The 20,388-nt window shown below is 47.2% G+C and overlaps 1 protein-coding gene across 1 annotated transcript; it reads right to left on the minus strand.

Annotated features, from left to right (window-relative positions):
- Positions 1-9,444: 9,444 nt before the first annotated feature.
- Positions 9,445-17,447, minus strand: LOC140725869 (homeobox protein EMX1-like). The gene is made up of 3 exons (XM_073041814.1): positions 17,099-17,447; positions 14,737-14,918; positions 9,445-9,791 (listed from the first exon to the last, which is right to left on the minus strand). The coding sequence occupies exons 1-3, from the start codon at positions 17,445-17,447 to the stop codon at positions 9,537-9,539; spliced, it is 786 nt and encodes a 261-aa protein (XP_072897915.1). The 3' UTR covers positions 9,445-9,536.
- Positions 17,448-20,388: the final 2,941 nt, after the last annotated feature.

The raw sequence follows: 20,388 nt of genomic DNA on the forward strand, positions 1-20,388 counted from the left end.
ACTCCCAATGGACCCAACCCCTTCCCATTCAGTCCCATGTCCACACTCCCAATGGACCCAACCCCTTCCCATTCACTCCCACTGTCCACACTCCCAATGGACCCAACCCCTTCCCATTCACTCCCACTGTCCACACACCCAATGGACCCAACCCCTTCCCATTCACTCCCACTGTCCACACTCCCAATGGACCCAACCCCTTCCCATTCACTCCCATGTACACACTCCCAATGGACCCAACCCCTTCCCATTCACTCCCACTGTCCACACTCCCAATGGACCCAACCCCTTCCCATTCACTCCCACTGTCCACACTCCCAATGGACCCAACCCCTTCCCATTCACTCCCATGTACACACTCCCAATGGACCCAACCCCTTCACATTCAGTCCCATGTACACACTCCCAATGGACCTAATCCCTTCCCATTCACTTCCACTGTCCACACTCCCAATGGACCCAACCCCTTCCCATTCACTCCCACTGTCCACACACCCAATGGACCCAACCCCTTCCCATTCACTCCCACTGTCCACACTCCCAATGGACCCAACCCCTTCCCATTCACTCCCATGTACACACTCCCAATGGACCCAACCCCTTCCCATTCAGTCCCATGTACACACTCCCAATGGACCTAATCCCTTCCCATTCACTTCCACTGTCCACACTCCCAATGGACCCAACCCCTTCCCATTCACTCCTACTGTCCACACTCCCAATGGACCCAACCCCTTCCCATTCACTCCCACTGTCCACACTCCCAATGGACCCAACCCCTTCCCATTCACTCCCACTGTCCACACTCCCAATGGACCCAACCCCTTCCCATTCACTCCCACTGTCCACACTCCCAATGGACCCAACCCCTTCCCATTCACTCCCATGTACACACTCCCAATGACCTGGCAGAAAGAGCCAAATGCCCAAGGTGAATCTGGGTCAATCATGCGTAGTGACAATTGCATGCCAATTAGAGGGAATTTCTGATTCTGAGATAGCAGTGATTCTCAATTAGTTGGATGCTAATCCTCAACAATCTCTGACTAATCCTGTTTGTGCTGAGTGTGTCGGTGTGGTGACTTTGTGCTCAGTACTGGCTGGGGAGAGAGTCTGCGAAAAAGCATAAAAGGGAGAGCAGAAACATTTCCACCTGTGAACTGTGGCTTTCGTCAATATGTCTTTAAGGGAAAAGTGGGGCCAATGCAGCGGATTCAATCCATCCCTCATGCATAGAGGTGCAGGACCACTGCATTCGATAGTTTTCAAGTTTAAGTGTCATTCAAACATACGGCCAAATAAAACAGCATTCCTCTAAGGCCAAGGTATAAAACATAACCAGCAGCCACACAACACGCATATACTGTAGTTATGATGGCAGAAAGAGTTACAAAAACCGACCTAGCCCAAGTCTCTGAGTAGCATGGCCCGTAGATTGATGGTGCACGGGATGTTGTCCTGGTCCAGCTTGTCTTCGGAATGTGGGAGGAAACCGGAATTCCTGGAGGAAACTCGCATGTCACTGGGAGAAATTACAGACTCTTTACAATCAGCAGAACTGAAGCTGGGTTGCTGATGCTGTAAAATAGCATTACACTAAACATCATTCTACTGTGACACTGTAGAGCCAAATAGTTGGTGGGGTGGGGATGGGAAACGTGAACTGGTGAATCCCAGGAAGACAGGTATAATGGACAACCTGAATTGAATGCAATTCTTCAAATTAAGCTGAATCAAAGATTTATAAAGCTACAATGTAACTTCCTTACCTCAAAAAGGTGGCATCCATTGTTATGGACCCTCTCTTCATTGCTACTAACAATGGTCAGGTAGAGGAGCCTGAAGACACACACTCAACGTTTCAGGAACAGCTTCTTCCCGTCCACCATCAGATTTTTGAATGGACAGTGAACACTCTCTCACCCTTTTTTCCTTCCTTTTTGTACTTTGTTTAATTAAATTATATATATATTTCATATTGTAATTTATAGATTTTATTATGCTGCAGCATAACAACAAATTTCACAATCTTTGCCAGATTATTAAAACTGATTCTGTCTTGACCTTTGAACTCAGTATATAGACTGATAAAGGTCAGCTTGTCGTATGCCTTTTTGCCCTGTCAACCTGTGCAGCTACCTTCAGAGGGAAGCGTTTTTGCACCGTAAGTTCTTCACAACATCGAAAAAGACACTTCTGTTTGACAAAAATACTGATTATTTCCCAGATCCTCTCTGAGCTGGGTATGTTTCAGAACTGCCTTCAGACAGGAGGGAGCTTGGAAAATCCCAGGCTGTTTGCAGTCCAGACTAAATAATCCACTTTACAGAGAGGAGTCATAGCTCATCATCGCGGAACAAGTCAGGGGTGAGAAACAGTCAGCACACATTCAGGACAAGTCAGGTGGAAAGTAAGTGTGTGTGTGTGTGTGTGTGTGTGTGTGTGTGTGTGTGTGTGTGTGTGTGTGTGTGTGTGTGTGTGTGTGTGTGTGTGTGTGTGTGTGTGTGTGTGTGTGTTGGTGCGTGTGAGTGTGTGTATGTGTGTGTGTGCTGGATGGGTTTGAGGAGATTATTATCAAGGGCTTTATAATGAAACACTGACTCTCCAGTGTTATCTACCTTTTGTCCAATTTGCTTCTTTGAGGACTCTCCGCCTGGCTTTGTACACAGCCACCTCTCCTACACTACTCAGACAATTGTGGATTCGGAGTCCATGTAGAAGACATGGGACCCACACCTTACATTGAAGAACCCCACAGACAGTGTTGAGAAAGAGCTGCAGAGGGGTGAGACACTGAACCAAGGCCCAGCTAATTATTTACAAGGTAGACGTAAGAGGTCAATGCTACTAAGGGTTCTGCCATTAGCTGTGTGCAGTCCCTTTACATTTGATTACATGGATTACCATTCAGAGTCTGAAGCAGCAGCCAGAAAGGAGAGCCAACCCCATGGGTTCTGGTGCATGCAGGATGGACGAATGGCCTCGTGTAACAGAAGGCTCAGGTTTCTGTTGTTGTCTGTGCAGCCTCCAAGGCAGTGGGCCAGCTGCTGGTCTCCATGGAGAAATCGGCTCAGCAGGGGTTTATTGCACCCTTTGTAAAATACAAACTGGTCAGGTGAGGTGGGGGGTCGTTTGATGGTAGCCCGTCAGCAAGGGGCTGAGATGAATATTCACGATCTTTGTCTCCACTTCACTGACTCCGTAATGAACCAGCACCAAACTCAAATTGAAGATGCCCACCCCGCTCGTGGAGTCTACACAGCATCCACTCCAGGACCACAGACTCAAAACCAGTCATTTTCCCCAAGCAGCAAGGCTGATCGACACCCCCGCCCGCTAAGCCACCCCTCCACACCCAAGCACATCATCTAGCATCACTTTATGAATATCCAATCTGTCTCTAAAAATAAAAATCATGTATATAACATCGTGTTTCGTAGGATCGCTTTGATATTTCAAAATTCAAGATTCAAGATTGTTTGATGTCATTTCCAGGACACAGTGTAAAGGGGGACAAAATTATTGCTCTCCAATCAGATACAGAAAAACACACAACAATAATAAAAACACCATAAATATAAATCCATAGATAGCTTCTATACATAGATTGACTGTATGTCCATCAAATGATTTGAGACTGTACATAAGGTGACTGACAGGAAATGATAAAGTAGCGGTGAGGTGGGGGTGTTGATCAGCTTTACTGCTTGGGGAAAGTAACTGTTTTTTGAGTCTGGTGGACTGTGGCTGCTACGAAACCTCCTCCCTGATGGGAGTGGGACAACCAGTCCATGAGCAGGGTGGGTGGGATCCTTCAGGATGTTACTGGCTCTTTCCCGGCACCTTTCTCGATGTATGTCCTTGAGGGTGGGCTGGTGTCAGAGATGCACTGGGAGGTCTGACTACCCGTCATAGAGCCCTCCTGTCCGCCACAGTGCGGTTTCTGTACAGAGCTGTGATGCAGCTTGTCAGGAAGCTCTCTCTTTGCATGTCTGTTTGATGTGAGTTTCAACGTGCAAAGTCCAGCTTATCTTTAATGTGTTTCTTTCTGTTTTTATTGTGTTCTTTATGCTTGTGTTTTTTATTGGAAGAAACAATTAATTTTTTCTCCTTTACACTCATGAATTGAAGACTGACAATACACAACCTTGAAAGTTGCAGTAGCCAAAAAGGCTATTGCAGTTACTTGGAAATCGGATTCATACTTAAGTATAGATCGTTGGAAGAATGAAATTTCCAGCTGTATTCCACTTGAAAAAATTACTTATAATTTAAGAGATAAATATGAAACATTTCTGAAAATTTGGCGCCCTTATTTACAAAAGACAGGATTAAATATATAGGTGCTCCGAAGATAAAATAATTGGTTATTTGGGGAAATAAATAAATATATATACTAAAGTTATTATGAACTCCGTGGAGCATGTGGGGATCTTCCGATATCCAGGCATTCTTTCTTTCTTTCTTTCTTTCTTCTTCTCTTTCTTTTTCTTTTCTTCTATAGGGATATGTTAGAGGGGAGGGGTTAAGGGGAGGGGGGAAGGGTTGATAATTTTTTCTTCTTCTTCTGTAATCATTTGAAAACTGAATAATTTTTTTAAAAAAACCTTGAAAGTTTTATCTTGAAATCTTATGTCTTGAATAAAAGCCGTCAGGAGAGTCAGAGGGAGGACCATGGCAGGATCAAGCAGCAGGGACCACCAGAGGCATAGAGTCATGTAGTTATACAGCACAGAAACAGGCCTTTCAGCCCATCTGCTCTAGGCTGGCCAAGTTAAAGTCAGAGATAAAGTCAAAGTAAATTTATTCTGAAGGTCATCATAAACTACCCTGAGATTCTCCTACAGGTATACTGTCTTGCTACTACCATCAAGCAGGAGGTACAGGAGCCTTAGGTGCCACACTACCTGGAACCCTTCAACCATCAGGTTCCTGAATCAGCATGGATAACTTCAATCACCTCAACTCTGACCTGCTTCCACAATCTTCAGATTTAATTCAAGGAATCTACAACTCATGTTCTCAGTATTATAAGACCATAAGGTATAGGAGCAGAATTAGGCCATTTAACCAATTGGATCTGCTCCATCATTCCATCATGGCTGATCCATTTTCCTCTCATCCTCAGTCTCCTGCCTTCACCCCGTATCCCTTCATGCCCTGACTAATCAAGAATCTGTCAACCTCTGCCTGAAATATACCCAGTGACTTGGCCTCCACACCTGCCTGTGGCAATGAATTCCACAGGTTCACCACCCTCTGGCTAAATAAATACAGGTACTTCCTCTTCTCTGTTCGAAATAAATGTCCCTCTGTTCTGAGGCTGTGCTCTCTGGTCCTAGACTCCCTTACCATAGGAAATATCCTCTCCCCATCCACTCTGTTGAGGCTTTTCAACATTCAATATGTTTCAATGAGATCCCACCCCCCCTCCCCCATTCTTCTGATTTCCAGTGAGTACAGGCTCACAGCCATCAATCTGTTTTTATATGGTAACCCTTTCATTTCCAGAATCATTCTCATGAACCCTCTCCGATGTCGGCAGATCCTTTCTTAGACTCAATCTGCAAATTAACCTTTAGGGAATCCTGCACAAGGACTCACAAGTCCCTTTGCACCTCAGATTTTTGTATTTTCTCTCCATTTAGAAAATAGTCAACCCTTTTATTTGTTCTACCAAAGTGCATGACCATTTACTTCCCGTCACTGTATTCCATCAGGCACCTCTTTGCCCATTCTCCTAGTCTGTCTAAGTCCTTCTGTAGCCTCTCTACTTCCTCAAAACTACCTGCCCCTCCACCTATCTTCATATCGGCTACCAACTTTGCAACAAACCCATTAATTCTATTATCCAAATCATTAACATATAACGTAAAAAGAAGTGATCTCGATACAGAACCTCTGTATCTATCTATCTATCTGTTTATTTATTTATTTATTATCTGTTACTGCATTCAAAGTTCGTCTTCAAAGCAAGTTCTCAGTATTAGTTATTTACTTGTTTGCTTGTTGCCTACCTGAGCCAGTCCCTTTTATGAGCCTTTGGCCCATACCCCTCTAAACCTTTCCTATCCATCTACCTGTCCAAATGTCTTTAAAATGTTGTCAATATACCTGCCTCAACCACTTCTTCAAACAGCCTGTTCCACACACCCACCACACTCTGTATGGAAAAGTTGTTCTGCAGGATTTAGGACAAAGGGATCTGGGAATACAGGTCAAAATTCATTGCAAGGGCCATCACAGGTAGGTAGGTAGGGTCATAAAGGAAACTCCTGCTACATTGGCCTTCATAAATTAAAAGTATTGAGTACAGGTGATGGGATGTTATGTTGAAGTTGTATAAGACAATGGCGAGGCTTGATTTGGAGTATTGAGTACAGTTCTGGTCACCTGCCTAGAGGAAAGATACCAATAAGATTGAAAGAGTACAGAGAAAATTTACAAGGATGTTGCCTGGACTTGAGGACCTGAGTTATCAGGGAAAGGTTGAATAGACTAGGGCACAGCAGAGTGAGGAGTGATCTTTAGAGGTAACCAAAATTATGAGGGTTATGGATAGAGTAAATGCAAGCAGGCTTCCCTGGGGCTGGGTGAGACTAGAACTAGAGGTCATGTGTTAAGGATGAAAGGTGAAAAGTTTAAGCAGAATCAGAGGGGGATCTTATTCACCCAGAGGGTAGTACAAGTGTGGAGAGAGCTGCTGGCAGAAGTGGTAGGTGTGGGGTTGATTTCAACATTTAAGATAAGTTTGGACTAGTACATTGGTAGGAGGGGTTTGGATGTCTATGGTCCCGGTGTGTGTCTATGGGAGTATAAGACCAGCTAGGCAGAAGACCAGGTTAGCATGGACTAAATAGGCAGTTTCTGTGCTGAAGTGCTCTTTGACTTCCCTAGAAAAAAGATGTTGACCATGCACCTTATCTCTGGCCCTCATGATTTTATAAGCCTCTATAAGATCACCCCTCAGCCTCCTTCACTCCAGGGGAAACAGTCCTAGCCTATCCAGCCTCTCCTTAGCACTCAGACCTGCCAGTCCCGGAAACAACATCAGGTCTTTTCTGCACCTTCTAAGTAAGGACGTGTTCGGTACAGCATTGTGGGCCGAAGGGCCTGCATTGTGCTGTAGGGTTTCTACTTTCCGTTGCCAGATTAAGGACACCCTTCCAAACAAAGGGTGATCAGAACTGCACACCAAGTGTGGTCTCACCAACGTCTTGTACTGTGGTGATGTGACACCCTGTTGCCTGCACTCAGTATTCTGACTTATGCAGGCCATTGTGCCAACTGCATTCTTCACCACCCTGTCTACCTATGGTGCCACCTTCCATGTACCTTTACCCCCAGGTGCCTCTGTTCTATAGTTCCATATGAAGGTGCAACTGGGTCGGTGTGACTCCCTGACAGTGGAGGGTGCTGGGGAATGAATATCGACATCGTTGTGGTTTCAGCTGGAGGGCTGTCGTAGTTGTGGGTGAGGCACTTTAGGAAGATGTGCTGTCCTTGGGGAGGGAGCAATGGAGGTGTGAGAGGATGGTGTGGTCTATCACATGGGGAGGTTGGAAAAGGCAAGTTCCCTCTTCAGAGCAAACAAGATGAAGGTTTAAAGGGTTAAGATGATGAACATCACACACAATACTATTTGTGGAATTCTCTGCCCAAGAAGCAGTGGGGACTACTTCAGTAAATATATCTAAGACAAGGTTGGATAGATTTTTGCATAGTCGGGGAATTAAGGGTTAGGGGGAAAAGGCAGGTGGGTGGAGATGAGTCCATGGTTAGATCAGCCATGATCTTAATGAATGGACGAGCAGGGTCAACGGGCCAGATGGGCGACTCCTGCTCCTATTTTTTATGTTCTCACATTCTTAGATGCTGGAGGAACTCAGCAGGTCAGGCAGCCTCTATGGAAATGAGTAAACAGCTGACATTTCTTCAGGCCAACATGTCAGAATAAGAAGGTGGGGGGGGGGGGGGAGCAGTACAAGCTAGAAGGTGTTAGGCGAAGCCAGGTGGGTGGGAGAGGGGTGACAATTGAGAAACTGGGAGTTGATTGGTGGGAAAGGAAAGGTCTGGAGAAGAAGGAGAAGAGAGGAGAGTGGATGATGGAAGAAAGGAAAGAGTAGGGTCGGGGTGGTGATAGGCAGGTGAGGTGAGGAGAAAGGGTGAGAGAGGAACCAGAATGGGGAATGGAAAAAGAGAGAAGAGGGAGGGGGAAGAAATTAACAGAAATTAGAGAAATCTGCTGTATAAGATATCAGTGAGGCCTAGTTTGGAGTATTGTGTGCAGGTTTGATCACCTGCTTACAGGAAGGATGTAAATAAGGTTGAAAGATTAGGGAGAACATTTACAAGGATGTTGCTGGGACTGAATTATAAGGAAAGATTAATTAGCTTAGGACTTTATTCCTTGTAATGTAGATGACTGAAGGGAGATTTGATAGAGGTATACAATTACAAGATGTATAGATGGGGTAAATTTAATCAAGCTTTTTCCACCAAGGTTGGGTGGGATTACAACTAGAGGTGATGGGTTAAGGGTGAAAGGTGAAAAGTTTAAGGGGAACGAGGGGAAACTTATTCATTCAGAAGGTGTTGAGAGTGTGGAATGAGGTGTCAGCGCAAGTGGTTGATGTGAGCTCGATTTCAATGTTTAAGAGAAATTTGGATAGGCACATGGATGGCAGGGGTATGGGGGGCTATTGCCTAAACGCAGGTTGATGTGAGTAGGCAGTTTAAATGATCTGACAGACTCGATGGGCCAAAATGGCCTAATTCTGCTCTGATAATTTATGGTCTTATGGACACGGACTAGATGGGCTGAAGGGCCTGTTTCTGTGCTATACTTCCTATAACTCTATGACTGTAAATCGATGTCATGTTGTCAGGTTGGAGGCTACCCAATTGGAACATGCAGTGTTGCTCCACCAACCTGAGTTTTGCGTCATCATGACAGTAGAGGAGACCATGGACAAACATGCCTCTGAGGTTACCAGTTCTAACTTGACGTCCCATTTCCCTCCTGATAATTTTCATCTGCACTTTGTGTGTGTCGCTCAAGATTTCCAGCATCTGCACAATCTTTTCTATAAAGGGTGTTGCTGATCCTCTCCGGCAGCAGAAGAGCCAAGAATGAACGTGAGGATATTGAACACTGTTCATTCAGTGTGCTCGTGTGACCTCACGCAGAGACATTTGAAGAGTGTGGTGAGAGATCAAGGTCGGTATCATCGTTCACTGAACCATCGGGAATGGGGCTAAATGGGGTGTGACGTAACTTTCATAATTAGATACATCTCCCATCACAATCCGGTTGAGATAAATACACACACACACACACACATATATATATATGTATGTATATGTACAGACATACACATTATGTACTTGTACACACACACCACATGCATGTACAGTATACTCACATCACACACACACTTGGACAGGATTTAAAACTCCATTGTTATATTTTGTATATTTACACTAAACTATGACAATACAGGTTATGATATAAACAGCGCTTTGGAAAATGAGGTCTACGGGTTTAATGGTGAAATGGCCAGTGAGGGAGGTTGCTTTGGTTGGTGCCCGCTGCCTTCGACACTCGGTGGGCTGGGCCGGTGGGAGTCTGTGTGCTGCGGCCGTGGTGTCGGACTGGAGCTGTGCTCGCTGCTCGGCGAGCTGGGTCTGGGCTGAGTACCCACCGTGCCCAGCCGAGCCAGCTTGGCCTGCTGCTGCTCCAGGCTCTGTTTCCTCCATTTGATCCTACGGTTCTGGAACCAGACTTTCACCTGTGGGTTGGAAGGGAGGGTAAAAGAAAAGAAATAAGTCTGAATATTATAATCCTGATTACTTTAGAGGCTCCAAATCAAGTTTGTGGTCAATATTAGTGCTTAGTTCAGGAGCCAACAGGATCCATTCCTACTTCCCATGGTCCAGGGCAGGTTTAAACCTGGGGGCTTCCCACTGTGTGAGAGGGTGACATTGCTAGTAACGCTAACATACCACACAGAACATAACATATTAGAGCAGAGATCAGTACAGTTCAGGCCCTTCAGCTCACAATGTTGTGCTGACCTTTTAACCTACTCTAAGATCAATCTAACCACTTGCTCCCACATAGCCTCCATTTTTCTATCATACATGAACCTATCGAAGAGTTTCTTAACTGTCCTCGTTTCTGCCTCTAGCTCCACCTTGGCAGTATATTCCATGCATCCACCACTCTCTGTGTAAAAATAATCTACCTCTTATATTACCCCCCCCCCCATACTTTCCTCCAATCACCTTAAAATTATGTCCCCTCATATTAGCCATTTCCTCCTTGGGAAAAAAATCTCTGGCTGTCCACTCTATCCATACCTTTTATCATCTTGAATACCTCTATCAAGTCACCTCTCTTCCTCCTTCACTCCAAGGAGAAAAGCCCTTGATCACACAACTTATCCTCTTAAAACATGCTCTCTAATCCAGGCAACATCCTGGAAAATCTCCTCTGCACCCACATCCTTCCTACAATTTGTCAACAAGAACAGAACACAATAAGTGTGGTCTAACCAGCGTTTTATAGAGCTGCAACATTACCTCACGGCTCTCAAACTCAATCTCCCAACTAATGAAGCCAAAACAACATACACCTTCTTAATCACCCTATCAGATTGAGGGAGAGGGAGAGGGAGATGGATAGAAAGTGTGGTGGAGGAGGGAGGGGTAAGGGGGGAGAGGGAGATGTAGATGGAGAGGGTGAGGGAGAAGGAGGGTGAGAGGGAGAGGGAGCTGTGTGGGAGAGAGTAAAGGCAGATAGAGAGGTGAGGGAGAAGGAGAATGAGGGAGTGGGGATGGAAGGGGGAAGAGGAGGGGAAGGAGAGGGAGAGGAAGAGGGAGATGGATGGGAGAGGGAGAGGAAGAGCAAGGGGAAGGGAGGGAGAAAGCGAGGGGAGAGGGAGAGGGGAAAGGTGTGGGGAAAGGGAAAGGGGAGGGCAAACAGAATGCTTCTTTTGAAGTGGTGGGGGCTGTAGGATACCTGATGGATGTTCAAAGTTTGAAGTAAATTTATTATTAACCTAAATATATGTTACCATGTAATAATTACCTTCAGATTCTTTTTTTTTTGCAAGCATTTACAGGAAAAATAAAGAAACAACATCAATTTTCCAAAAGACAATACATAAACAGACAAAAGCTGACAAAAAGAAAATCTGTGCAAATAAAAAAATAAATAATACCGAGAACATGAGTTTTGAGAGTCCTTCAAAGTGCTGGTAAAAAAGGCAAATGGCAGACTTGCCTTCACGGTTGGGGAAATGAGTGTAAGAGTCAGGAAGTTATGTTGCACCTCTATAAAACGTTGGTTAGACACACTGGAGTATTGCTTACAGTTTGGTCCCCTCATTACGGGGAGATATCGAGGCTTTGGAGAGGGTGATGAAGAGGTTCATCCACACTGGATTAGAGGGCGTGTGCTATAACGAGAGGCCTGAGTTGCTTTCTCTAGAGCAGTGGAGGCTGAGGGGAGACCTGATAGAGGTTTGTGTGATGCATAGATAGAGCAGAGAGCCATTTTCACTGGGGTAAAATGCCTAATGATTGAGGACATGCACTTATGTTGAGAGAGTTGAGAGAGTGAAAGTTTAAAGGAGAGGTTTGGGGTGCCTGGAATGTGCTGCCAAGCAGTGAGAACATAGAACAGAACAGCAAGGTTCAGGCCTTCCACCTACAGTGAAAACATGCCCCTTGTTCAATCTAACCCTTCCCTTGTACACTGCCCATAACCCTCCATTCACCATACATCCATGTTCATAAATGCCCCGAATGTACAGAATCTGCCTCCACTACCACCCCCAGAGTTGTGTTCTATGCACGCACCACGCTCTGTGTAAAAAACACTTACACTGGCATCTCCCCTAAACTTTCCTCCAGTCACCTTAAAGAGATGCTCTCTGGTTTGGCCGCTGCCGCCCTGGGGCGGGGGTTGGTTGGGGAGCTGTCCATTCTATCTCTGCCTCTTATCATCTCGTACTCCTCAATCAAGTTGCCTCTCATCCTCCTTCACTCTAAAGAGAAAAGCTCTGGCTCACTCAACCTGTCCTCATAAAACAGGCGACTAAAACTGAACTCAATACTCTAAGTGTGGTCTGCCCAGCATTTCACAGAGCTGAAACATGACCTCACAGCTCTTGAACTCAATCCCCCAACTAGTGAAGGCCAACACACCATACGCCTCCTTATCCATGTTATCACCTTGCACCTATGAACATGGACCCCAGACCCCTCTGTCCCTCCACACTGCTAGGACCCCAGACCCCTCTGCCCCTCCACACTGCTAGGACCCCAGACCCCTCTGTCTCACCACTGCTAGGACCCCAGACCCCTTTATCCCACCACACTGCTAGGACCCCAGACCCCTCTGTCCCTCCACACTGCTAGGACCCCAGACCCCTCTGTCCCACCACACTGCTTGGACCCCAGACCTCTCTGTCCCTCCACACTGCTAGGACCCCAGACCCCTCTGTCCCACCACACTGCTTGGACCCCAGACCTCTCTGTTCCTCCACACTGCTAGGACCCCAGACCCCTCTGTCCCACCACACTGCTAGGACCCCAGACCCCTCTGTCCCACCACACTGCTAGGACCCCAGACCCCTCTGTCCCTCCACACTGCTAGGACCCCAGACCCCTCTGTCCCTCCACACTGCTAGGACCCTAGACCCCTCTGTCCCACCACACTGCTAGGACCCCAGACCCCTCTGTCCCTCCACACTGCTAGGACCCCAGACCCCTCTGTCCCACCACACTGCTAGGACCCCAGACCCCTCTGTCCCTCCACACTGCTAGGACCCCAGACCCCTCTGTCCCTCCACACTGCTAGGACCCCAGACCCCTCTGTCCCACCACACTGCTAGGACCCCAGACCCCTTTATCCCACCACACTGCTAGGACCCCAGACCCCTCTGTCCCTCCACACTGCTAGGACCCCAGACCCCTCTGTCCCACCACACTGCTAGGACCCCAGACCCCTTTATCCCACCACACTGCTAGGACCCCAGACCCCTCTGTCCCACCACACTGCTAGGACCCCAGACCCCTCTGTCCCACCACACTGCTAGGACCCCAGACCCCTTTATCCCACCACACTGCTAGGACCCCAGACCCCTCTGTCCCACCACACTGCTAGGACCCCAGACCCCTTTATCCCACCACACTGCTTGGACCCCAGACCTCTCTGTTCCTCCACACTGCTAGGACCCCAGACCCCTCTGTCCCTCCACACTGCTAGGACCCCAGACCCCTCTGTCCCTCCACACTGCTAGGACCCTAGACCCCTCTGTCCCACCACACTGCTAGGACCCCAGACCCCTCTGTCCCACCACACTGCTAGGACCCCAGACCACTCTGTCCCTCCACACTGCTAGGACCCCAGACCCCTCTGTCCCATCACACTGCTAGGACCCCAGACCCCTCTGTCCCACCACACTGCTAGGACCCCAGACCACTCTGTCCCTCCACACTGCTAGGACCCCAGACCCCTTTGTCCCGCCACACTGCTAGGACCCCAGACCCCTCTGTCCCACCACACTGCTAGAACCCCAGACCCCTCTGTTCCTCCACACAGCTAGGACCCCAGACCCCTCTGTCCCTCCAAACTGCTAGGACCCCAGACCCCTCTGTCCCTCCACACTGCTAGGACCCCAGACCCCTTTGTCCCACCACACTGCTAGGACCCCAGACCCCTCTGTCCCACCACACTGCTAGGACCCCAGACTCCTCTGTCCCACCACACTGCTAGGACCCCAGACCCCTCTGTCCCACCACACTGCTAGGACCCCAGACCCCTCTGTCCCTCCACACTGCTAGGACCCCAGACCCCTCTGTCCCACCACACTGCTAGGACCCCAGACCTAGAATTTCATTTTCCACCCTCCAGTAGCACTCCCGTCACTGTCAATGTCTCTCTTTCCTTGCTTCCCACAATAATCTGGGGTATATCCCATCGTAGTCACTGGGGTATATCCCGTCCGGCCCCTGGAATGTATCTATCCAAGGATAATAACATTTAGACAGGATGGGACGCAAGCAGGCAGGGAATGGAGGGATTATGGAACATGTGCAAGCAGAAGGGGTTAGTTTAATTTGGCTTAATGGTTGGCAAGGACACAGTGGGCCGAATGGCCTGCTCCAGTGTTGTACTGTCCTGTGTACTACCTTGGCACCACGTTATCCATCTGTTTTTGTGTTCACGGGAGCTTGCTGTGCATCAGTTGCCCTACTCCCTTGCCCCCCTCTGTTGCAACAGGAACTAACACTTGGAATAACAGTGTCTGTCAGGAAATGTAGAGGAGGCTTGACCCAAAGGAAGAACACTGGGGGACAATCCAGCGATGAGTGACCGGTTTAGTAATAGAATGCAAAATAACGAGCCACAAGGGGCCACCAAAGAAGAGGGAACAGGTAGGAAACATAACAACACAACACAATAACTGAAGGATTGGAGCAACTGGTTGAGGGTGGCTGGTTCAAACAGTGAACAGGGATTGTGGATGAGAGCTGGGTTTAAATAGGCTGCAGGTGATGAGTTGGAAGTGAGGGGCAGGTGACTCCTGCCAGTTGGGGGTTGACTGGGCAGGCCTGACAACCTCCCACGATTTGCCCCCTGGAAGCCCCCAAGGAGTATGAGCCAATCCCAGAAAACCAGCTCCCCAGCACATCCTGAGCGTGTGGGTGGGTGTAAGGTCCTACCTGGGACTCGTTGAGACGAAGGGCGGACGCCAGCAGAAACCGCTCGGAGCCCACCATGTACTGCTGCCGGGCGAACTCCTTCTCCAGCCGGGCGAGTTGCTCGTGGGTGAAGATGGTCCTCGCCCGCTTGACTTTGGCAGCTTTGGGTTTGAGCGGGAAAGACGCCTTGGGCAGTGGATATTCTGAGAGGAGGCAAAAACAACGGTGAACCGGGACCCCAGAAGCAGCGGGACTCTGAAACTTGCTCCGGAACCCTTCCCGTAAACCCGCCATGAAATAGCATCAGCCGGGCAGTTGCCTCCCTCCTTCCCGGTACCGATCGTGTCCACAGCGACATTTCAGCGCCTGACTGGAAGTCGCTGTCGAGATACAGCAGGGAAACAGGCCATTCGGCCCGCCCAGTCAGTGCTGACCCATTTACACCAAATCCGCATTAAGATTCAAGGCTGTTTAACGTCACTTTCAGTACACAAATGCAAAGAAGAAACAAAATAATTGTTACTCCGGATCCGAGGCAGCACAACACACACACACACACACACAATATGATAAGGAACACACATGAACACTACAATAAAAAGCACAATAAATATAAATATATAAGTTCGCTTATCTACATAGATCGACTACTTGTCCATAAAGTGTACTTAAAATTTTCCCCCAGGCCCCCATCCCCATCCCTTCAGATTTTACCCCTTGCTTAACCCATGTGGGGGCAATTTACGTTGCTAATTAACCAACTGATATACGTTTTTGTTTTTTTGGGATGTGGGAGGGAACCGGAACACCCATGGGGGTGGGAGAGTGGGAGAATACCCCATACACTTGGCCACAGAAATACGCTCAAACTCTCTGTGCCCGAGGTCGGGATCGAACCCTCGCCTCTCTGGCTGTGTGATGGAAAACCATGACCATAGAGGCAGAATTAGGCAATTCGGCCCGTCGAGTCTGTCCACCTTTCCATTGTGACTGATTTATTACCCCTTTTAGCCCCATTCTCCTGTTTTCTCCCCATAGCCTTTGGCGTCCCGACTAATGAAGAAGCTATCAACCTCCGCTTTAAATATACCCAACGATTTGGCCTGCACAGTCGTCTGTGGCAATGAATTCCACAGAATTACTTCCCCCACTCCCCGGCTAAAGACATTCCTCTTCTAAGTGAACCCGTGTCCTATAGTGGGCGAGTCTAGAACCACAGAAAACATCTTCTCCACATCCACTCCAAATAGGCCTTTCAATATTCGGTAAGTTAACAAGGAGATTCGCCCCTATTCCACCGAGTACAGGCCATCAAGCTCTCCTCATGCGTTAACTCTTTCATTCCTGGGATTATACTTGTGGACCTCCTCTGGACCCTCTCAACGTCAGCACATCCTTTCTTAGACAAGGGGTCTGTAACTTCTCACAATACTCCAGGTTTGGTCTGACCAATGCCTTATAAAGCAGAGAACTCGGGCAGGTTAGTCGGCACCCGGGGGATAGCAAAACCAGTACAGGTTTGGGCCAGACACCCTCCCTCTTCTGAACCTTGATTTCTCGATTCTCCTTCCCAGGGTAATTTACCTGGTTGCTCCAAGATTTCGGATTTTATTGGAGACTCCGGAGTCCGCGGATACTGGAATCCGGAGCAACGCACAAGTTGCTGGACAAACTCAGGTAGCGCCTGCCCCGCCGAGTTCCTCCCGCACACCGCTCGCTGCTTGTGCTTCCATTCCCCGTAACCGCGCCAGTTACCCCAGTCCGTCGGGATGTCACCCCGGCACAGTTACATCCCTCTCCCGCTGTTCACCCAGATCCCTACCTCACTATTTTGATTTCACCCAGGGCAGGGCCTCTTCTCGTTGCTACCATCAGGGAGGAGGTACAGGATCCTGAAGACACACACTCAGTGTTTCAGGAAAAGCTTCTTTCGTTTCGCCATCGGATTTCCGAATGGACGAACACGTCCTGACTCATATTTGTCACTTTTTGCACTAATCAGAATCAGGTTTATTATCACCGGCATGTGACGTGAAATTTGTTAACTTAGCGGCAGCAGTTCAATGCAATACATAATATAGAAGAAAAAAGTTATTTATGTTATTTTTAAAATATATACTTATTGTAATTTACAATTTTTATTATCATGTATTGCAATATACCGCTGCCGCAGAACAATATATTTCACGATAAGCCTCATGTCGGTGATAATAACCCTGATTCTGATTCTGAACTTCCCTACTCTCTCCTACCGCTTCCGCGGTCTCATTCCCACAGCCTCTCCCGAACCCCTCTGTCCCTGTCCCTTCAGCCCGGTCTCTCCTTACCGGTCAGTTAACTCTCTACCCCGGGGGGAACACCACACCCTTTATCCCCCACTCACCGTGCGGGCACTGTCCCGTTCCGCAGCCGCCGGGGCGGTAGAGCAGGGGAGCTCCGTGGTAGACGGCGTGAAGCGGGCGGGGATACACCAGAGCCGGGTAGAGAGACGGCGGGCTCCGATTAGCCCCGGGCACGGTAGTAGCCAGGACGCACGTTCCGAGCGGGCAGAGGGGAGCCGCCTGCCTCTCCCGGGAGGAGGGCGAGATCTCGGCGGCGGACAGTAGTGCGTCGATGGTGAAAGTCTTGCGCTGGGTTGGTTTGGAGTTGTGGTCCGTACGGAGAGGAGAGCAGGGGCAAGGGCAGGGCGCTGGGCACACAAGCCCACCCAGAGTTAGAACTGGTGTCTGCATTTCAAACGTCACTGTCCTCCACTCTGTGTACAACCCCTCATCCCCGGGCCCTTATAGTCCCCTCCAATCTGTGATATGCCAATGACTCCCCCCGGGGCGCCCTCGCCTTGTTAAGTACCAGATGACAGAGAGATGAGAGAGGTGTCCCATTAATTGACTGGCGGATGACACGGCCGTGTGGCTGGCGCAATAATGACCGTGTCCATGTCAAGACATCTGTGAAATCCTATCGTCCGACCTGCAGTTTACTGACATTAAACAAACCCGCACGGAGCCGGAGCCTTGATGTCTCTTCAATCATCTGATTATCTCTTATAAAGTCAAAAGTCGCCAGGAAAGTGCGTCTACCGGAGTAAACCGATTATTACTGTTAATTACAAATAGTAAATTCGTTTATTATTGTCACATAACACCAGATCAATTGACAAACTTCAATTCATTCAGAACGCAGCTGTTAGACTTTTAACTAAATCCAGGATGAGGGAACCTATCACTCCCATCCTAACTACTCTGCATTGGCTTCCAGTATCTCTTAGAATTGATTTTAAAGTCCTCTTACTTGTTTTAAAGCTCTTCATGATGTGGGACCGGAGTACATCACAGAATCGTTTTCGTTTTATAATCCTGCTCGATCTCTCTTCCATCGGTCTCTTAAATTTAAACAATTTTCCTCAAAAGAGAATTGGCAGGTCAGCTTTTTTGAACTATGCTCCTAAACTAAGTGATTCAATAGCCAAAACCCTAAGGGATACAGACTCAGTTGACACGTTTAAACACCAGCTGAAAACCTACTCATCTAACCTTGCTTTCAACCAACGTCTTTTTGTCTTTTATTTTCACGTTTGTTCTTGATCCTAATGTCAATCCCATTGGGATTGAAATCCTAATTTCAATCCTAACTTTGAAATACATCATTTGTATGAAATATGCTCTATAAATATAATTAGAGCTATTATAATAGAATTTTATTTTTCTCAGTTTGAGCTGAGGTGTGGGCGTAGCCAAGCACACTCATTTGTCAATTACTAGGAACTTTCTGACTATTCTGGTGGTGTTTAGTATTGCTGCTTTCTGAAGTTTTACACAGATATTACTGTGTAGCTCTAATTGTTTAATGCTGTTGTGTGGTGACTTTGGGATGATACCGGTTGCAGATATTACTATTGGGACAATGTTCATGTTCCAAAGTCTTTCAATTTCCTCTTTTAATTCAGCATATTTCTGGTGTTTTTCACTAGATCTCTGTAAGTTCTGTGTGTTTGGAATGGCTATATCTATTCGGTATGTTGTTCTTGCTTGTTTATTCTGTATTATTATATCTGGACGGTTATTATGGATTGTCCCATCTGTAATAATGGATCGTTTATAATATAATTTGTGTATTCTGACTCTGAAACTGGCTTGATTTCTTTCATGGTTTTGTATTTAAAAACAAGATTTTGGCGAACGACGTTTGCCACTTGGTTGTAATTGAATTGAGTTGCTACAGGATCCTGTACCACCTGGCCCTGTATTGCCACAAAGAACCCTTCGATCCTGCTTCTGAACATTTAACCCAGGATCGAGAGGTCCCCCGTTCATAAGGGCAGCTTTACTGTGCGACTCCCTCTATCTAAAGTGTTTGCTTGAAGGAAATAAATCGAGACTGAAGAAAAGCTTCACTGATGGGCATTTGATTTCTGCCACAGTCTGTAATGAGGTTGTACGCTCTCCCAGTGACCGTGTGGTGCTCCAGTTTCCTCCCACATTCCAAGGATTTACAGTATGGGTTAGGGTTAGTAAGCTGTGGGCATGATATACTGGTTCCACACTTGTGGACTGTCCCCAGCACATCTTCGGACACAAATGACACATTTCTCTGTATGTTTCAACAAATAAAGCTCATCTAATCATTAAATAAATGGAGGTTTAACAGGATGAACACATGAGATCCATGGGAGGACATGAAGACAATCTGACACAGAGTTCCTGCTGTCTGCGTTGCTACACCTGAGTGACCATTTAATGGCTAAGATGGGGTCACCAGTCAGTGTCTGAAGTGATGGCCAGAAAGTGAAACCGTGTACGTGTGACAAATAAAGGTTACCTTTAGCCAGCCAGGCAGGGACTGCACCACAGCTTGAATTGTCGACTCTTGGTCCATGGCATAAAAGAGATTGGGAACCACTGCTTTACATATGTGCTGAGTTCCTGCAGCATCTGCAGAATCTCTTGTGTTTCAGATTGTGAGGTCAAGGGTCCATTTTATCATAAGACCATGAGATATGGGAGCAGAATTAGGCCATTTGGCCCTTTGAGTCTGTTCCATCAATTAATCTTGGCTACTCCATTCTCCCTCTCAGTCCCAATCTCCTGCCATCTCCCTGTATCCCTACATGCCCTAACCAATCAACAATTATACACACACACACACACACACACACACACACACACACACACACACACACACACACACACACACACACACACACACACACACACACACACACACACACACACACACACACACACACACACACATTTTAATGGACATCCCTCCTAAAATGCAGTCTTGATGGTTTTCAAATGACTATTACTCTGAAATGTTGGAATGTGTTGCAGTCTCTAATGAGCTGGGAAAAGTCACACTTTGGACAAAGCTGGCAGGGAGTGTGAGGGAGATTTGATCCAACCTCCTCTACATGAATGAACAGTGAGCCTCAAATTAAAGTTCTTAACAAGTTAACAGAAGTGAGACAGTCAAACACACACATTCATAGACCCATTTAAACCCCTGTTTATAATGTTGTTTACACTGTAAATACATGCTGATATTTATAGATTCATACACATTCTTTAACCTTGAACTTTATTTTATATAATTCTTTCTTCGTTATAATTGTTAAACGTAGTTGATGTTTTGCACGTCACTCCCTGAGCAACACAGCACAGCAAACTCCTC

The sequence above is a fragment of the Hemitrygon akajei genome, chromosome 4 (genome assembly GCF_048418815.1).
Source record: "Hemitrygon akajei chromosome 4, sHemAka1.3, whole genome shotgun sequence".
Taxonomy (NCBI): domain Eukaryota; kingdom Metazoa; phylum Chordata; class Chondrichthyes; order Myliobatiformes; family Dasyatidae; genus Hemitrygon; species Hemitrygon akajei.

What these genes read in the sequence shown, in the direction of transcription:
- LOC140725869 (XM_073041814.1), bottom strand. Translation starts at nt 17,447, where the DNA reads ATGCAGACACCAGTTCTAACTCTGGGTGGGCTTGTGTGCCCAGCGCCC. An exon ending in AACGGGACAGTGCCCGCACG is followed by an intron (nt 14,919 to 17,098) that starts GTGAGTGGGGGA and finishes GCCTCCTCTCAG; the next exon opens with AATATCCACTGCCCAAGGCG. An exon ending in TTCGTCTCAACGAGTCCCAG is followed by an intron (nt 9,792 to 14,736) that starts GTAGGACCTTAC and finishes TCCAACCCACAG; the next exon opens with GTGAAAGTCTGGTTCCAGAA.